Raw genomic sequence first — 15,173 nt, forward strand, 5'->3', positions numbered from 1 at the left:
TAGTACAAACCAAGGCATTCCTATTCCTCAAGTTATATTCCTATAAACTCTCTGGTAAAATTTTGAAACCTTTCAAGTTTCATTTTATTGGGCTATAAAAAGATTTTAGATCTTTAATAATCTCACTATGTATTACTTAATTGCCATATTGAAGCCTTTCTGTCTCTATATCTTGGTAAGATGACGAATTTATTTATTTAAATTAATTATTTAATCTGAATAAAATTCATACAAAAAACAATTCTTACTTCACATTGTATATATGGAGGGGGTGGTACTGCCAAGTCCACTGTTCGAAGAGCTGGTTCCCCAGGACATGCTGGATAGCTCCATGGTGACTCCTGGACTGTGTGACGATTATGATAAGAAGGAACTGGAAACAAAAGAATAACAATTATTATTATATATTTTTAATATATAATTATCATTGCATAGGTTGTGCAGAAGGAATGGCATTCAGTATGTGGACATATGGAATGGTTTTGATAGCAGAAAGGATTTACATCAATAAGAGAGCTTGCATCTGGATGAATTTAGAATTAGATATTTGGAGCAAAGTAGATATGTGAAAGAAAGAATAAAGTGTCAAAGAAACTAGTTTTTTTTTTTGATGGAAACACGAAAAGCCGTGTGCAAGCAAACTTGAGGAGTAATTATAAATATGAGAATGAAAGTGACCCAGAACAACGACTGTGCAGAAGGAATGATCTGAATATGGATCACCTCGTGATTTGAAATTTATGCAGTAGTAGATTAAAAAAAAAAAGATTATTATTATGATTCGTGACACCTCCAAGGAGTCTGAAGACTCATCACGGGAGGACACCTATTGTACAACTCTCCATCTCCACCACTACATCAAACCTCTACCACCAATCATCAACATCAGCACCATCTACTGGCCACTACCACCACCACAGCTAGTATTTTTTTTTTGTCTGTAAATTGCGTGTGCTCTGAAGGGCCGATTTGTCTGTATGTGTGGGATGAAAAACCTGAGTTTCTGGGAAATGCACTATAAGTTACTAATTAAAGCAGGATTTGTTATAAAGGATATAGAGATAATACCTGTAAGCCAGGAAGGCTTAATATTATGCTTTTTCTACTAACAACAGAAGAATCAGGAAAGAGTCCATGACATTTTAGTGTAAATGGGCCAAAAAAAACTATTGATATTGTGAGACCAAGCTGTCAAAGGATTTACACAGAGAAGAGAATACAAAGGTAAATATGACTGTATCACAGGAGTATCACTAATAATATTACAACAGCTGAGTCAAAAGGTGAACAAAAATGAATAGTCTGAATATTTAAACAGTTAATATGAGGAGGAAGCAAGCAGGATAAAATTTAAAGCTGGATACTGTTATATGTTGGTGACCAGCATGATAAGGAATGCAAAATCAGATTATGAGAAGAAATTAACAAAGCAGACTAAAGTAAATCTCAAAGAATTCTTTCACTCTTCAATTACTCCTCATAATCATAGTGTGACTAATAAAATGAAGAATGACTTTGGAAGGATAACTTTAATGACAAGGTGACAGAAGCAGCAAAATAGTCAAGTTACTTTACCACTTTACAAGAGTCTGCCATGCAGTTGAATATCCAACTTCTGTGAAGGGAAATAAATAATATGTGGAACAGAGTTGATGAATTGAAAGTATTTAGGATATTGTAGAATCTCAAGCAAATACAGACATGAAATTAAATGGAACATCTGCATATGTTTTACAAGATTTTAAAGAATTTGCATGGCTTTTGACTAGGTTCAAAATAATTCTGATGCATAGAGATGATCAAAGATGATCAAAGTTAGCAAATTATAAGCAAATCAGTATTATTATACTAGAAATTAAAGAAGGGATAATTTTAATTGTAGAATTTTTGCTTATGTATCTAAAGCACCTTCAGTACAACTAAAAATGAAACATCATTGCTGGCTTGGTTGGCCAAGTGGTTAGCATATCTGCTCTCCAGCCTGGCTGCGGGTTCGAATCTCGCGTGGGCATAGATGTTTGTGATTGTATTTGAAAATGTTAGTGGTGGTGGTAGATGGCACTGGTAGTAGATTGGTGTAGCTGCAGCTCATTGTAGTTGGTGGATTGAGAGTGGTGGAGACAGTTACAGTAGGTGCCCTCCCTCGATGAGTCTTTGGACTCCCTGGAGGTGTCACGTAATAATAATAATAATAATGTACAGTCAACAGGAAAATTTGAACCACTAAAACAGCTTTAGAAAGGGAACAGTCAACCAATTCCTAATTGAAAACACCAGTAGAGAAAAAAAAAAGTACTATCTTCAATAAGGAAGATAAATAGAGCATCATCAACTTAAGTTTATACAACATAATGTTTTACACATTTCCTTAGTGTTAAAAAATGGTTGTCGTGTGGGCTGCAACAAGATAAGTTAATTTTATCAATTTTTGTGAGTTGATATTGTCTGATTATTAGACTGAGTATTACTATGTGATAGTTGAGTGTAGAACGCAGCATTTGGTTAAAGTCTTAAGCACTATTACTTTAAATTCATCGTTTCTTGTTAGTTCTCTGGTAAAAAAAAAAGCTGTAAAAGGTAGATATCATTGCATAGGTTAGTGCAGAAGACAAATAAAGTCAATGGCATGGATTTTTCAAGACATATGGTGCCATGAATGTAGCAAGTATATGTGGGAAGATGTTACAGATGTTTATGTGGAGAGGCTGAATAAGAGAAAGGAGTGAGTGTGGTATGTAGGAAGTGCATACCCACATAGCATTGTAACAGAAATGGTTGTTTTGGAGGAGGAATGTGTGACTGCAAAGAAAGCATGTGAAACTGATAGTGAAGAAAAGTGCAAATAATCATAAAGTATGATTATTTGCACTTTTAACAGTACTCTTTTAAAAAGAGTACTGTTAACAGGAAGATGGTGAGCAGAGTTGACAGTGAACCAAGCTTGTGTAACTGATGATAAGATAGCGAGAGTGAATTATAGTGAAAAAGATGCAAGATTTGAAAGCTGAGTTGGTGAAGATGAGGCAAGAGATGAAGTGGATGCAGAGTAAAATGAAGAGAATGGTAGACATGTATGGAAGAGTGAAGAAGATGGAAATGAATGATGTTGGTATGAAAAAGGTGACAAAAGACTCACACGTGGCACTGTGCAAACATCGGATTATTAGAGGTGTGGTAAATGAGAAGTGCAAAGTTTGTTTTCCTGGAGGTAAAGTGAATAGAGCGATGGAGACGTCAGATATGAGGGATAAGTGACAAAAAGAGTTGGTAGCAGGAAAAAAAGACTCGACTGGGAACAAGGGAATGTAAGACTGGATATTAGGAGATTGTTGAGAAGAATAAAAGAGAATAGTGTGATAGGAAAGGTAGTCAAGGAAGGATGAAAAACTATGGGCTATGCATTATATACGTGTAACTTGACTGTAGAAATTGACAAGACTAGGGATTTAGGAGTAATGGTGAACAGATAGTCAAGTTCAGGGAACATATAGCAGAAATGGGCAAAATAGATTAAAGGATCACTTAAATGTAGAAGCATACTGACAAGCAGGGATAAGAAAGTTGTTATCCTTTATTATAAGGTTTCTGATAAATCGACATCTGGGTTCTGCACATCCTGGGTGTCTTGGGAGAGCAGAAGTGGTAGAGAAGATTCAGAAGCAAATAATCAAAATAGTGATTGGTTTGTGTGGTGATTGGACAGACTGGAGATTTGTAAGTTATGAAATTTAGCTAACAAGAAGAAAAGAAGGGATACAATAGAAACATAACTTGCTAAAGTACTTATAAAGTCGTTTAGTGACAAAACACTCAAGACCACATCTGGCAGTCTTGAGTTCTTTTTTTTTTTTGTCAGTGAACAACTAACTTTAAGGAGAGATATAATAGGCAGTGTATCAATAATGATTATTGTTGGCTTCCCACAATGATTCTTTGAACTCCATGGAGTTGCCTGGGTAAGAATAATAATGGTAACACTGAAAGGATTATATAAGAATGCAGGAGATTAAAAAACAAGTGGCAATCCTCTGCAAGATGTACAAGAATGTGGTAAGTAAGGTAGCGAATACATTTTTTAAACACAGAATGATAGGCAAGTGGAATACATATTCAGAATATGCTACAGGAACAAATATACTAGGTATGTTTCTGGTTGAGTGAAATCTTTCATGATGAATCTACGGACTTTATGGTGGTCTTTTTTTTTTTTTCAAAATGATTTTAGACTACAAGAGTATTAAGAATAAAACTGTTTTAATAGGCATTAAGCTACACTTGTCATTAATGAAATATACCAACTAGTTTTGCAACAAATGATCTGGCTGAGGAAGCAACCAGTTGACATATTTGATTAATTTGAAATTTATATTAACTTAAAAAACATACAGTAGTAACCACCCTTTTGTTGTGAAATTAGCTGGACTAGTGTCACCATAGCACATGGTGGTGAATTTGAGCTGTGCTGAAGAAAGGGATTTTTAATCGGTGAATAGTCCATTTTTCTACGTTTTTGAGTGCTAAATTGTTTCTCTGGAATACAAGTATACTTCAGTGGTTGTTTTTTGAAATTAGTTGTTATCATGATACTGTGTATTTTGATTACCGAGAAGACGGAGTTGGAATCGAATGCATAATGGTGAAAGACAAGATGAAGCTAAGTTTTCATTACTGTATTTAGTTTTATTTCATTTTATTTATTTAGATCTAGTGTGCTTAAATGTTTTGTTTTGCTTGTAATTGTTTGTACTTTTTCTTTTATTTTCAGTTTGTGTGTCATCTTATTTTGACACTATTTTGAATAATTAACGATTACGCTAGTAGTTCCTCGCCAGTAAGGAATGATAGTGGATTCAGCTGCGGTCACAAATGGTGTGTCGCCATGTCCTCCACCATTTAAGAACTCTATTATAAGTAATATAATAAAGGACTTTGTGGCATGCAGTACTTGCGGCCATGTATGTGTCTTTGGGAATTGGATATGTGGCTTGTGCGGGGGGGGGGGGGGTGCGTAAAGTGTAGACAGCAGGAGGAAATAAATGCATTAGATATATCAATAACCGACCTTGTTGCTCCAGGAACGGGAAATGAATATAGGAAGACGAGTAGTGTGATAGGAGAGAATGAAGAAAGAAATATGAATGAGAAAATAATAGTTGATAATGTGGAAGGCGTGAGTGACTGTGAAAGTTTAGGAGATGGTTTTGTTTGGGAGAGTGAATTTCGATTAAGAGTGACTGACCTGCAGAAGGAGATAGATGAGCTGAAAGAAGAGGTGGAATGTCTTGTGAATGAGAGGAGAAGTATGAAAGATGAGATTAGGAGAATGGAAGAGATAAATGCAAGGCAAATCAGAATATTGGATAGAGAGAGTTTTGAGAATGAAAGGAGAGGAGATAATTTTGGGAATGATAGAAGAGGAGAGAATGGAAACAGTAGGAGAGAGGAAATGAGAGAGAGGTATGGGAGTGCTAGAAGAGGAGAGAATGGAAACAGTAGAAGAGAGGAAATGAGAGAGGCATGGGAGTGTTCAAAGAGGAGAGAATGGAAACAGTAGAAGAGAGGAAATGAGAGAGGCATGGGAGTGTTCAAAGAGGAGAGAATGGAAACAGTAGAAGAGAGGAAATGAGAGAGAGAGAGAGAGAGAGGCATGGGAGTGTTCAAAGAGGAGAGAATGGAAACAGTAGGAGAGACGGCATGAGAGAGAGAGGGATGGGAATGCTAGAAGAGGAGAGAATGGAAACCATAGGAGTGAGGGAAGGAGAGAGAAATATGGGAATGCTAGAAGAGAGAATAGGAGCAGTAGAGGAGAGGGGATGAGAGAGACATATGGGAATGAAAGAAGAGGAGAGAATGGAAACAATAGGAGAGAGGGAATAGTAAGAGGTATAATGTATGGGGACTCAATGATCCGTGGTGTTCAAGATAGAATGCATGAGGAGTGTTTGCCAGGAGGAACGATAGAAAGTGTGGCTATGGCAATTAAGAGAGGTGAAAGGATGGATGAGATAATTTTGATGGTAGGAACAAATGACTTGAGTGGTAATGTAAGTTGGGCAGCGAGAGATATGAGATTTTTGCTTGAGGCTGTACAGAAGGAGACAGAGAGAGGAAAGATAGCGTGCATGTTGCCTAGGTATGATAATGATGAGCTGAGCAGAAGAGCAGTAATATTGAATGACATAATAGCTAGAATGTGTGACAAGAGAGGACTGGAATATGTGGATGCTTGGAGTGCATTTGAGGACAGACAGGAATTGTATGCGAATGACCGCTTACATTTGAATGAGGAGAAATTGCTGTTCTGAATGAGTCAGTGTATCCTATGGAGGATGGTAGCAGGGGTGGCCTCTTGTTGGAATGGCTACTTGGGAGAAGGGGGACAACATCAGGTAACACTGAGTCCAGTGGAGTCTAGAGGGGATAATGCTGGGTATAGAAATAACAGCATTTATATGCTTTGCACTAATGCCAGGAGTATCCGGAATAAGGGAGAGGAATTGGTGGCACAGATAGTATCAGCCTGGCCAAATATTATTGGGATCACTGAGACGTGGTTAACAAAAGAGGATATAATAACAGGAATAGAAGTCGCTGGGTATAGCATTTTTCAGCAGGATAGGAAGGGAAAGCATGGTGGTGGTGGAGTACTGCTTATGATAAGTGACGACCTATGCCCTCTAAGAGTGGAGGCTTTGGAAAGCATGACACTATTGATTTTGAAAGCATATGGTATGAGGTAGAGGTGGGCAAGACAGGATATTTAGTGGGGTGTTGCTACAGACCCAGGTGCACAGAGGGTGCGGACCAGGAGATGTATGTTTAGACAGTCGAGTTTGGCAAGTGCAAGAAGAACGATTATTATGGAAGATTCTAACTACAGTAGTATAAATTGGGGAGAGGAAGATGCATGTAGCAATAAGGGAATGGAATTTCTAGAATTCTTGAGGGACAAATGTCTTAGGCAACATGTAATAGAGGGAACAAGAGGTTCAAGAGTTTTGGATTTGGTTATAGCATCAGAAGAGTTGATAATAACTGAGATGACATCTCTCCCACCAGTTGGAGAGAGAGTGACCATATGGTTTTGACTTGGAAAATGAATAGGCATGCAGGAGTATCAAAGAGACGGGAACATATGTGGAATTATAAGGCAGGTGATTATAATAGTCTAAGACGTCAACTTGGGGAAGTTTCATGGAGAGAGGAATTGGAAGGCCGGGATATCATTGGTGCGCAGGAAATTATGAAAGAATATTTGTCAGCAGCAATAATAAGTTGTATACCACGAGTGAAGAAGAGGACACAATTTGGAGTAAAGTGGATGACAAACAATATTAAACAGGAATTGCATGCGAAAAAGAGGCTATGGAAGAGATATAAGGAGACAGGTGAAGAGAAGATGCATGAAGAATATAAGACAGGCCAGAAGTGTGACTAGTATGGTAAGGAAGGCAAAACTGGAATATGAGGAGATTGGCCCTAAGATCCAAAGAAAATCCTAGGGAATTTTTTAGCTATGTGGCCAGTAGGAGGAGAAATGAAAATGACTGTGGAAGAATGATATTGTGGGATAACAATGGGAATAGAGTGACTGATGCAGAGGACATAGTGGAATTGTTCAATGAACACTTTATTGGAGTATTTCATCCTGTAGGAGTCAATTTGAATACTAGGGGGGGATAGGGCAGGATCGAGGTTTAGAGGTGCAGGAGGAGAGTATATTCCAAATACTGAGTACTCTGGATGTTAATAAAGCTGTGGGACTGGATGGTATTTCACCGTGAGTTTTGAGAGAATGTGCTAGGGAACTGACAGTGCCTTTGACCTAGCTTTTCAATGAAAGTCTGGCTGCAGGAAAAGTGCCCATGGAATGGAAGGAAGGTAAGATAGTGCCATTGCATAAGGGCGGTAGCAGACTGGAAGTGTCTAATTATAGGCCAGTTTGTGTGTCATCAGTAGTTAGTATGATCTTGGAGAAAGTAGTGAGAGACCATATACTGCATTGGGCAGATAAGGATAATGTTATCTGAAAATCAACATGGATTTGTTAAGGGGTGCGCTTGCTTTTGTAATATGATTGTCTTTTATAATAAAGTGACAAGAGCAGTTGATGAGGGAAAGGCATATACTGCCATTTTTTTGGAATTTTCAAAGCATTTGACAGGGTGCCACATGATAAGCTGATATTTAAGTTGCAGCACATGGGTCTGGATGTCAGATTGGTCAACTGGATTCAGGATTGGCTGTCCGATAGGTATCAGAGAGTTGTGTATGGTTGGGGCAATTTCAAGGAGGCAGAAGGTTACAAGTTTGTTCCCACAGGGCTCAGTACTAGGACCTATATTATTTAACCTTTATATCAGTGACATTGTGAGTGGATTGCAAGGGGATATTCAGTTGTTTGTGGATGATGCAAAGCTGGGAAGGATTATTAGTAATAGTGCAGATGTGGTAGTCCTGCAAGATGATTTGAATAAGCTAGATAGATGGGAAAATGAATGGGGGTTGTCAGTTTAATGCAGCAAAATGTAAAGTCTTGAGGTTTGGGAAACATCGATGGGATGCCGAATACTCTACGGGAGGAGATATACTGGAGGAAGTAGGGGAGACAAGAGATCTGGGTTTGATGATTGATAGAAACCTGAAATTTAGGGGACATATTGCAAAGGTGATGAAGGTAACACAGAGGATTGATGCAATAATGAGAAGGACACTGACCTGCAGAGATAAAAGGTTATCATTCCGTTGTATAAGACTCTGATAAGACCACACTTAGACTATTGTTCTCAGATTTGGTCCCCAGGATTTAAAGGGGATAAATTAACTGTGGAAATGGTACAAAGGCAGTTTCAGGACTGTACAATGTTAGTTATGAGGATCGGCTGAGGGAATGTGGACTGCAGAGTTTGGTGGATAGAAGAAGGAGAGATGGTATGATTGAGACTTTCTTTCACTGGGGAGTTCTTTCGCTTTGATGAACAGCAGGAAGGAGTGATGACAAGAGGCCATCCCTGGAAGTTACGAAAGGAAATCGTGAGTAAGAGGGTGAGGAGTGATTTCTTTGCATGGAGGATGGCTGAACTGTGGAATGCATTGCCTGATGGAGTGGTGAGAGCGAGAATGGTCAATGAGTTTAAGGAGTGGTATGATAGACTTTGTTTCTTAGGGGGGGGACCTCCCCCCCTTGATGAGTCTTGATAGACTTTGTGTTTCTTAGGAAGGACCTCCCTCGATGAGTCTTTCGACTCCATGGAGGCCTGGATAATAATAATAATTAAATTCTAGCATATCTTAATGACTATTAAAACTGTTTATTTCTTAATACTCCCAATGGCAGTTAATAATAAAACTAGAAATGAAAGCAGCCAACACTTAGAAATTTAGAACTGATGGCTTCTGCATGTTTTAGTAACCTGTTTTATCAATAAATGATTTCTATCTGACATATGACAGCCTTCAGGTGAATATTAAGTGTCTCTCTGTGTCTAATATATAACAATCAGACCATAAATTATAATTCAGATTATTAAGTCTCTGAAAGCCAAAAGGCTGAATAAGATATTGATGTAAAATGGATGAATGTAGAGCTTAAGTATGAAATCTGGAAAAAGAAAGTACTGTAGAGGAAATACAAGATGAATAATGGTAATAATCAGTTACATGAAGAGTATAAAGAACAAGCCAAGAGAGTGACTCAATTAGTAAGGAAAACAAAAGTGCAGTATGAACAGAAATTGGCAGACCAGGTGAAGAAAAACCCTAGAGTTTTTTTTAGATATGTTGCAAGTAGAAGGAAGAATGATCATGGTAAGATGATGCTAATGGATGAAAGTGATACAAGGTAACTGCTTCAGAAGACACTGTTTAGGTACTCAATGATCAATTATAAGGGTGTTTCATCCTGATCAGGGTGAAATCATGAGGAACTTAAGTGTACAGGACATAGGCGAGGTGGGCTTAATTGTGAGTGAGCAGGAGTTATTTGAGGAAATAAATAAACTTGATGTCAATAAGATTTGATAACATATTACCATGCATCTTAAGGGAATGTTCCAGGGAACTGGCAGTAGCACTGGTGTGCCTGTTTAATAAAAGTCTTATAACAGCACCAAGGGAGTAGAAAGAAGGTAAAATTGTTCCACTGCATAAAGGTGGTGATAAGGCTGTAGCTTCAAATTATAGGCCAGTCTGTATATCTGGAGTTGTGGTGAAGGTACTGGAATGATTGGTGAGAGGTAGGATACAGAAATGGATTGATAACAGCAGTATTCTCTACGGTTATCGGCATAGGTTTCTTGGGGGATAGGTCATGTTTCACTAACTTACTTATGTACTATAACAAGGTGACAAATACCTTGGACAGGGGAGATGAATATACAGTGGCGTACTTGGATTTTGCAAAAGCTTTTGACAGACTGCCACACGACAAGCTGGTAAATAAATTGAAACAGATGAGATTGGATAACAGACTTCTGAGATGGATCAGTGACTGCTGGCTGTCAGATAGGTATCAGAAAATTGTATATGAGGGATGTGGTATCCTGAAAGAGAAAGGTCACTAGTTGCATATTGCAGAGGTCAGTTTTGGGACCATTGCTGTTCAATTTGCATGTTAATGATATTGAGATGGGTTTAACTAGTGATATGCAGCTGTTTCGCAGATGATGTAAAAGTGGGGAGAGCAATGCAGAGTCAAGCAGATGTTATGGCCTTACAAGAGGACTTCAATAGATTGCATGAATGGGCAGGTAAGTGGGACAATCAGTTGAATGATGCAAAGTGTAAGGTTTTGATATTTGCTAAGCAATAATGGGATGCAGAGTATACACGTGGTGGGGAACTTTAAAGAAAGTAGAGGAGATAAGAGATCTAGGAGTGATAGTGGACAAGGACCTGAAATTCAGGGGCCATGTTGCACAAGTTGTCAAGACATCATATTGGATAATAGCAATGATGCAAAGGACACTGCCATACAGAAAATAGAGAGGTTATGATGCCATTGTATAAGAGCTTGATCAGGCCCCATATGGATTATTGTGCATAGATTTGGTCACTGGTTTTTATGGTGATGAGGATATGTTAGAAAGGGTACAGAGAAGATTCACAAAGGTGATCAGTGGTCTCTGAAATGTGGAGTTCAGGAACATTTTCTCAATCTGTTCCTGAACTCCACATTTCAGAGACCACTGATGTATGATGACATAACGGCCATGAGGCCCTTTTACATGGAAGTACAGCACCATCTCAATCCCTACAAATTTTATCCGGGCTTGGGACCAGCATAGCTGATGAATCAGGCCTATGGCAGGGTCCTAAGTATTCTTGACTGTAATCCGTGTGTGTGTGTTCATGGGGCTGGCTTCCCTGCTTGCGGGAGGAAAAATCCCAGTTAAACTGGAGAGAAAAACCCTGCTGTCCAAGCACAAGACCAGCTAACTTGGCTATGTCCGAGAAAGATCCTTAAGCTCCTCACGTTGGTGATGAGAATCAAACCCAAGATACTCCTTTCCCAGGCATATGTTTGTGAAGCGCATAGCCACTCAGCTAACCAAGTGGACAGAATGTAAGTTGCAGAGCCTCGTGAATAGAAGGAAAAGGGGGGGGGGTATGATTGAGACATATAAGCTAGTCAGGAGTTGTTGTTATTAGGTTGATATGGAAGAGATTTTTCATAAAATGGGAGAGGGAGGGGATTGAACGAGGCCATTACTGAAAACTGTATAAGGAGGGTGTGAGCAGAGGAGTTAGGGAAAGGTTCTTTGCATGGAGAGTGGTTTGTGAGTGGAATGCAATGCCTGAGTGTGTTGTGAATGTAGACACATTGAATCAGTTTAAAGCATGGTTGAATGAGCATTGGGTGCAATAGTGTGTACCTCCCACGATGAATCTCTGACTCCGTGGAGGTCAGATGTTAATAATAAAATAATAATAAATAAATATTAAATACCTACTCTTTATATGAGTTATAAGTCAGCAATTGGAATTGAAGGAGGGACAGGAAGATGTTTCATATTAAATCAGGCGTGAGACAAGGATGTATATTATTCCCTCTGTTATTCATCTATATGCATCACATAATGAAAGAAAGTGGTATTAAACCTGATGTCAATGGAGATGTCAGTCTCAGCCCTTTACTTTATGCACATAATGTTATACTTCAGAAGTATAACATTATGCACATAATGTTATACTTCTGAATAAATCCAGTATTAGTCTGCACAATTGTGGGACTAAATTGAATAACTGTTGTAATAAATTTGATCAAAATCACCAATTAAAAGACAAATACAATGAAATGAAATACAGTGAAATGATATTTTCAAAAACATTGAAAATATCAACTGTATCTGAATGGATAATCTATAGAACAAGTAAACCATTTCAGCTGCTTAGGCACAAATTTTAGTGATTGCAAATTAAATATGGAAATAGACAACAGAATTAGCAAAGCTGGTATGGCAAAAAGTCAAATGAATAAATTTACATGGAATAAGAGAGAAATTAATCAAAACACTAAGTTTAGCTTATGGATCTAAAAGTCGGGTTAGAAATAAAACACTTGACTAAAAACTATAAACCACAGATATAAGAGTTCTGAGAGAGAGAGAGAGAGAGAGAGAGAGAGAGAGAGAGAGAGAGAGAGAGAGAGAGAGAGAGAGAGAGAGAGAGAGAGAGAGGAGATTATGGGAGTGAACAGATGGCATCAATGGCAATATATTAGGAAATATATATGAGGAAATAAAAATGAGGATATTAGGAAAGAAGTTGACATTGTTATAATTCAGAAATGTGTTAGCAAAGCTAATCTTACATGGTACAGTCACTTAGAATAGGAGAGGAAAGATTATTATTATTATTATTATTATTTATATATTTTATTATTATTCACATCACGTATACAAATTATACATATTATACTATTCAACTTGTATAATTATGACAATATTTCACAATACAATTCAATGCACAGTACAATGTTACAAAATAAAATTCAAGTATTACTATCATATTCTGTTGGTACTAACACTTATTTTGGTATTATTTTATTATGGTTAATAAAAAGTTTTCTCATATATGCAAGTAGAATATAATATATTTCGAATGGTTTCATAGTTATGATAAGTAACTGGTTTAGAGTAATGTAAGTTAGTTAATGCAAATATGTGTAACCAAGGGCTGTAGCCATACTGGTTACTAAAAAAGTAATTAGCTCAAAACAGACATTGAGAGTCCGGGGACCGCATCTAAGAGGGCTCCCTCACCAGTTATAATAATGTACATGTTGATATTTTAATTCCTAATTGAATGAACCAATTTGTAAATCAATACCTTAATTGGTTATGATATATGAGTTATAATGATCTCTTATACTATACGTTTAAAATAATTGTCAACATTCTTTAATCATAAGGTAGTTTCTAAATCTTTTTCTGAATACATATTCTGAGGATATAGATTTAATTTCATTCAGAAGTTTATTATAGCTGCTCGTCGCAATGTACTCGAAAGATTTACGAAAAATTTCTTTGTTAACCTTAGGTACTTCCAGCATGTTTCGACCACAGTGCAATCCATAATCTACATTATATACCAAGAAACTTTCAGTGTTTCTTTTTACATATAACAGACAACCATAGAGATATAGTTTCTGAAATGGTAGAATATTATGAACAATATACAGATCATTGGTTGAATGTGCAAAGTCGGTAGTAGTTATGGCTCTAATTATTCTGTTTTGTATTCTTAATAATGGAAGCAGATTGTTATAATAGTCTCCTCTCCAACAGGTAATGTCATATTGCAGTGAAGAATTTACCCAGGAATAGTATAAACATCTTAAGAATGCTGCATTTACAAATTTTTTAACATAATATATTCTGTTAATTATGAACCTAAACTTATTTGTTAAGAAAGTGGTGTAGGAGTTCCACTTCAAATTGCTATCGATATGGAGGCCCAAATACTTGATGGTTTTTGTTTTTTTGATTAAGCTACATTTACAATTTAGAGTATCACTACATTTCCTTTCATATCATTTTATAGTTATACTGTGATCAAATTTGTCTGTTAATGTAAAGTACATATATCTCATTTTGTCAGTATTAATGTTAAATCCGTTGTTGCTAAACCATATACTTAGTTTTAACATATCGCTATTAATCCGATTTTTTAGATTTTCAAGGGTTGTTTCTGTGTATACTAAAGCCATATCGTCAGCAAAGGATAACATTTTGCCAAAAAGTTTGTATTTACATAGATCATTAACATATATTATGAATAGGATGGGTCCTAGTACCGACCCTTGTGGGACTCCGTATTTTATTATGTTTGTTGTGCTTTTAAATATATCATAGCTGGTATATTGTTTTCTATTATTCAGATAGGATCTGAATCAGTCATTAGTAATTCCCCTAATGCCGTATTTGGACATTTTCAATGGCAATAGATCATGATGAACACAGTCGAACGCTTTAGATATAAAGAAAAACAGCTGCCATGTGCATTCCTTCATTTATTCCACTATAGATCTTTTTATGAAACTCCAGTAAATAACGGTACAACTGAAGCAGTCTTTAGGCGTTCTTTAAATTTACCATGTTCAAAGGATTTATTAATGATATTTGTAAAGAATTGTAATTTATGCCTAATAATAATGTTTAACTTTTTAACATTTATGTTGTCACATCCCACTTTTTTCCCTTTTTTTAATCCGATTACTACACTCTTCACTTCATCTTCATTTACTGCATGTAGATATATAGAATTCTTAATCCACGGAAGGTGATATTTTGCCCTTTCTGCAGGGTTGAAAACACAACTGTCATAGTTGGGAAAGTGGTTGTTCATTTTTTTGAGTATATCAGTGATGTCATTGCCCTCTGGGAATTCTCGTGTTTTCTGTTTTGTGTTACCTATTATCATATTGACCAACCTCCATTCTTTACTTTTATCATTACAACAAGAAAGAAATTTTGATAGCAGATAATGTTCTTTTGCCCGTTTTATTTTTTCCTTTAGATGTTTAACGAAATTTTTATAGTCATATTCAAAATTTAAATTGTATGGATTTTTTTTATGCTTATAGTAGAGCTTCTCTTTTGTCTTTATCATATTTTTTAGTTCATCTGTTATCCAGTGTGTGTGTGTGTGTGTGTGTGTGTGAACGTCCTTTT

The 15,173-nt window shown here is 36.8% G+C and overlaps 1 protein-coding gene across 6 annotated transcripts in view; it reads right to left on the reverse strand.

The window, feature by feature from the left end:
* Nucleotides 1-15,173, reverse strand: part of LOC150104740 (uncharacterized) — a 434,041-nt gene that overhangs the window by 43,726 nt on the left and 375,142 nt on the right. For all 6 annotated transcript variants that reach the window (XM_090395917.1, XM_090395916.1, XM_090395915.1 and 3 more), the window contains one exon: nt 249-373. In XM_090395917.1, coding sequence (XP_090252043.1) covers nt 249-373 — 125 coding nt within the window. The remainder of the gene's footprint in view (nt 1-248; nt 374-15,173) is intronic.

The sequence above is a fragment of the Typopeltis vanoorti genome, chromosome 7 (genome assembly GCF_054136105.1).
Source record: "Typopeltis vanoorti isolate ZY-2024b chromosome 7, IOZ_Tvanoo_1.0, whole genome shotgun sequence".
Classification (NCBI taxonomy): Eukaryota; Metazoa; Arthropoda; class Arachnida; order Uropygi; family Thelyphonidae; genus Typopeltis; species Typopeltis vanoorti.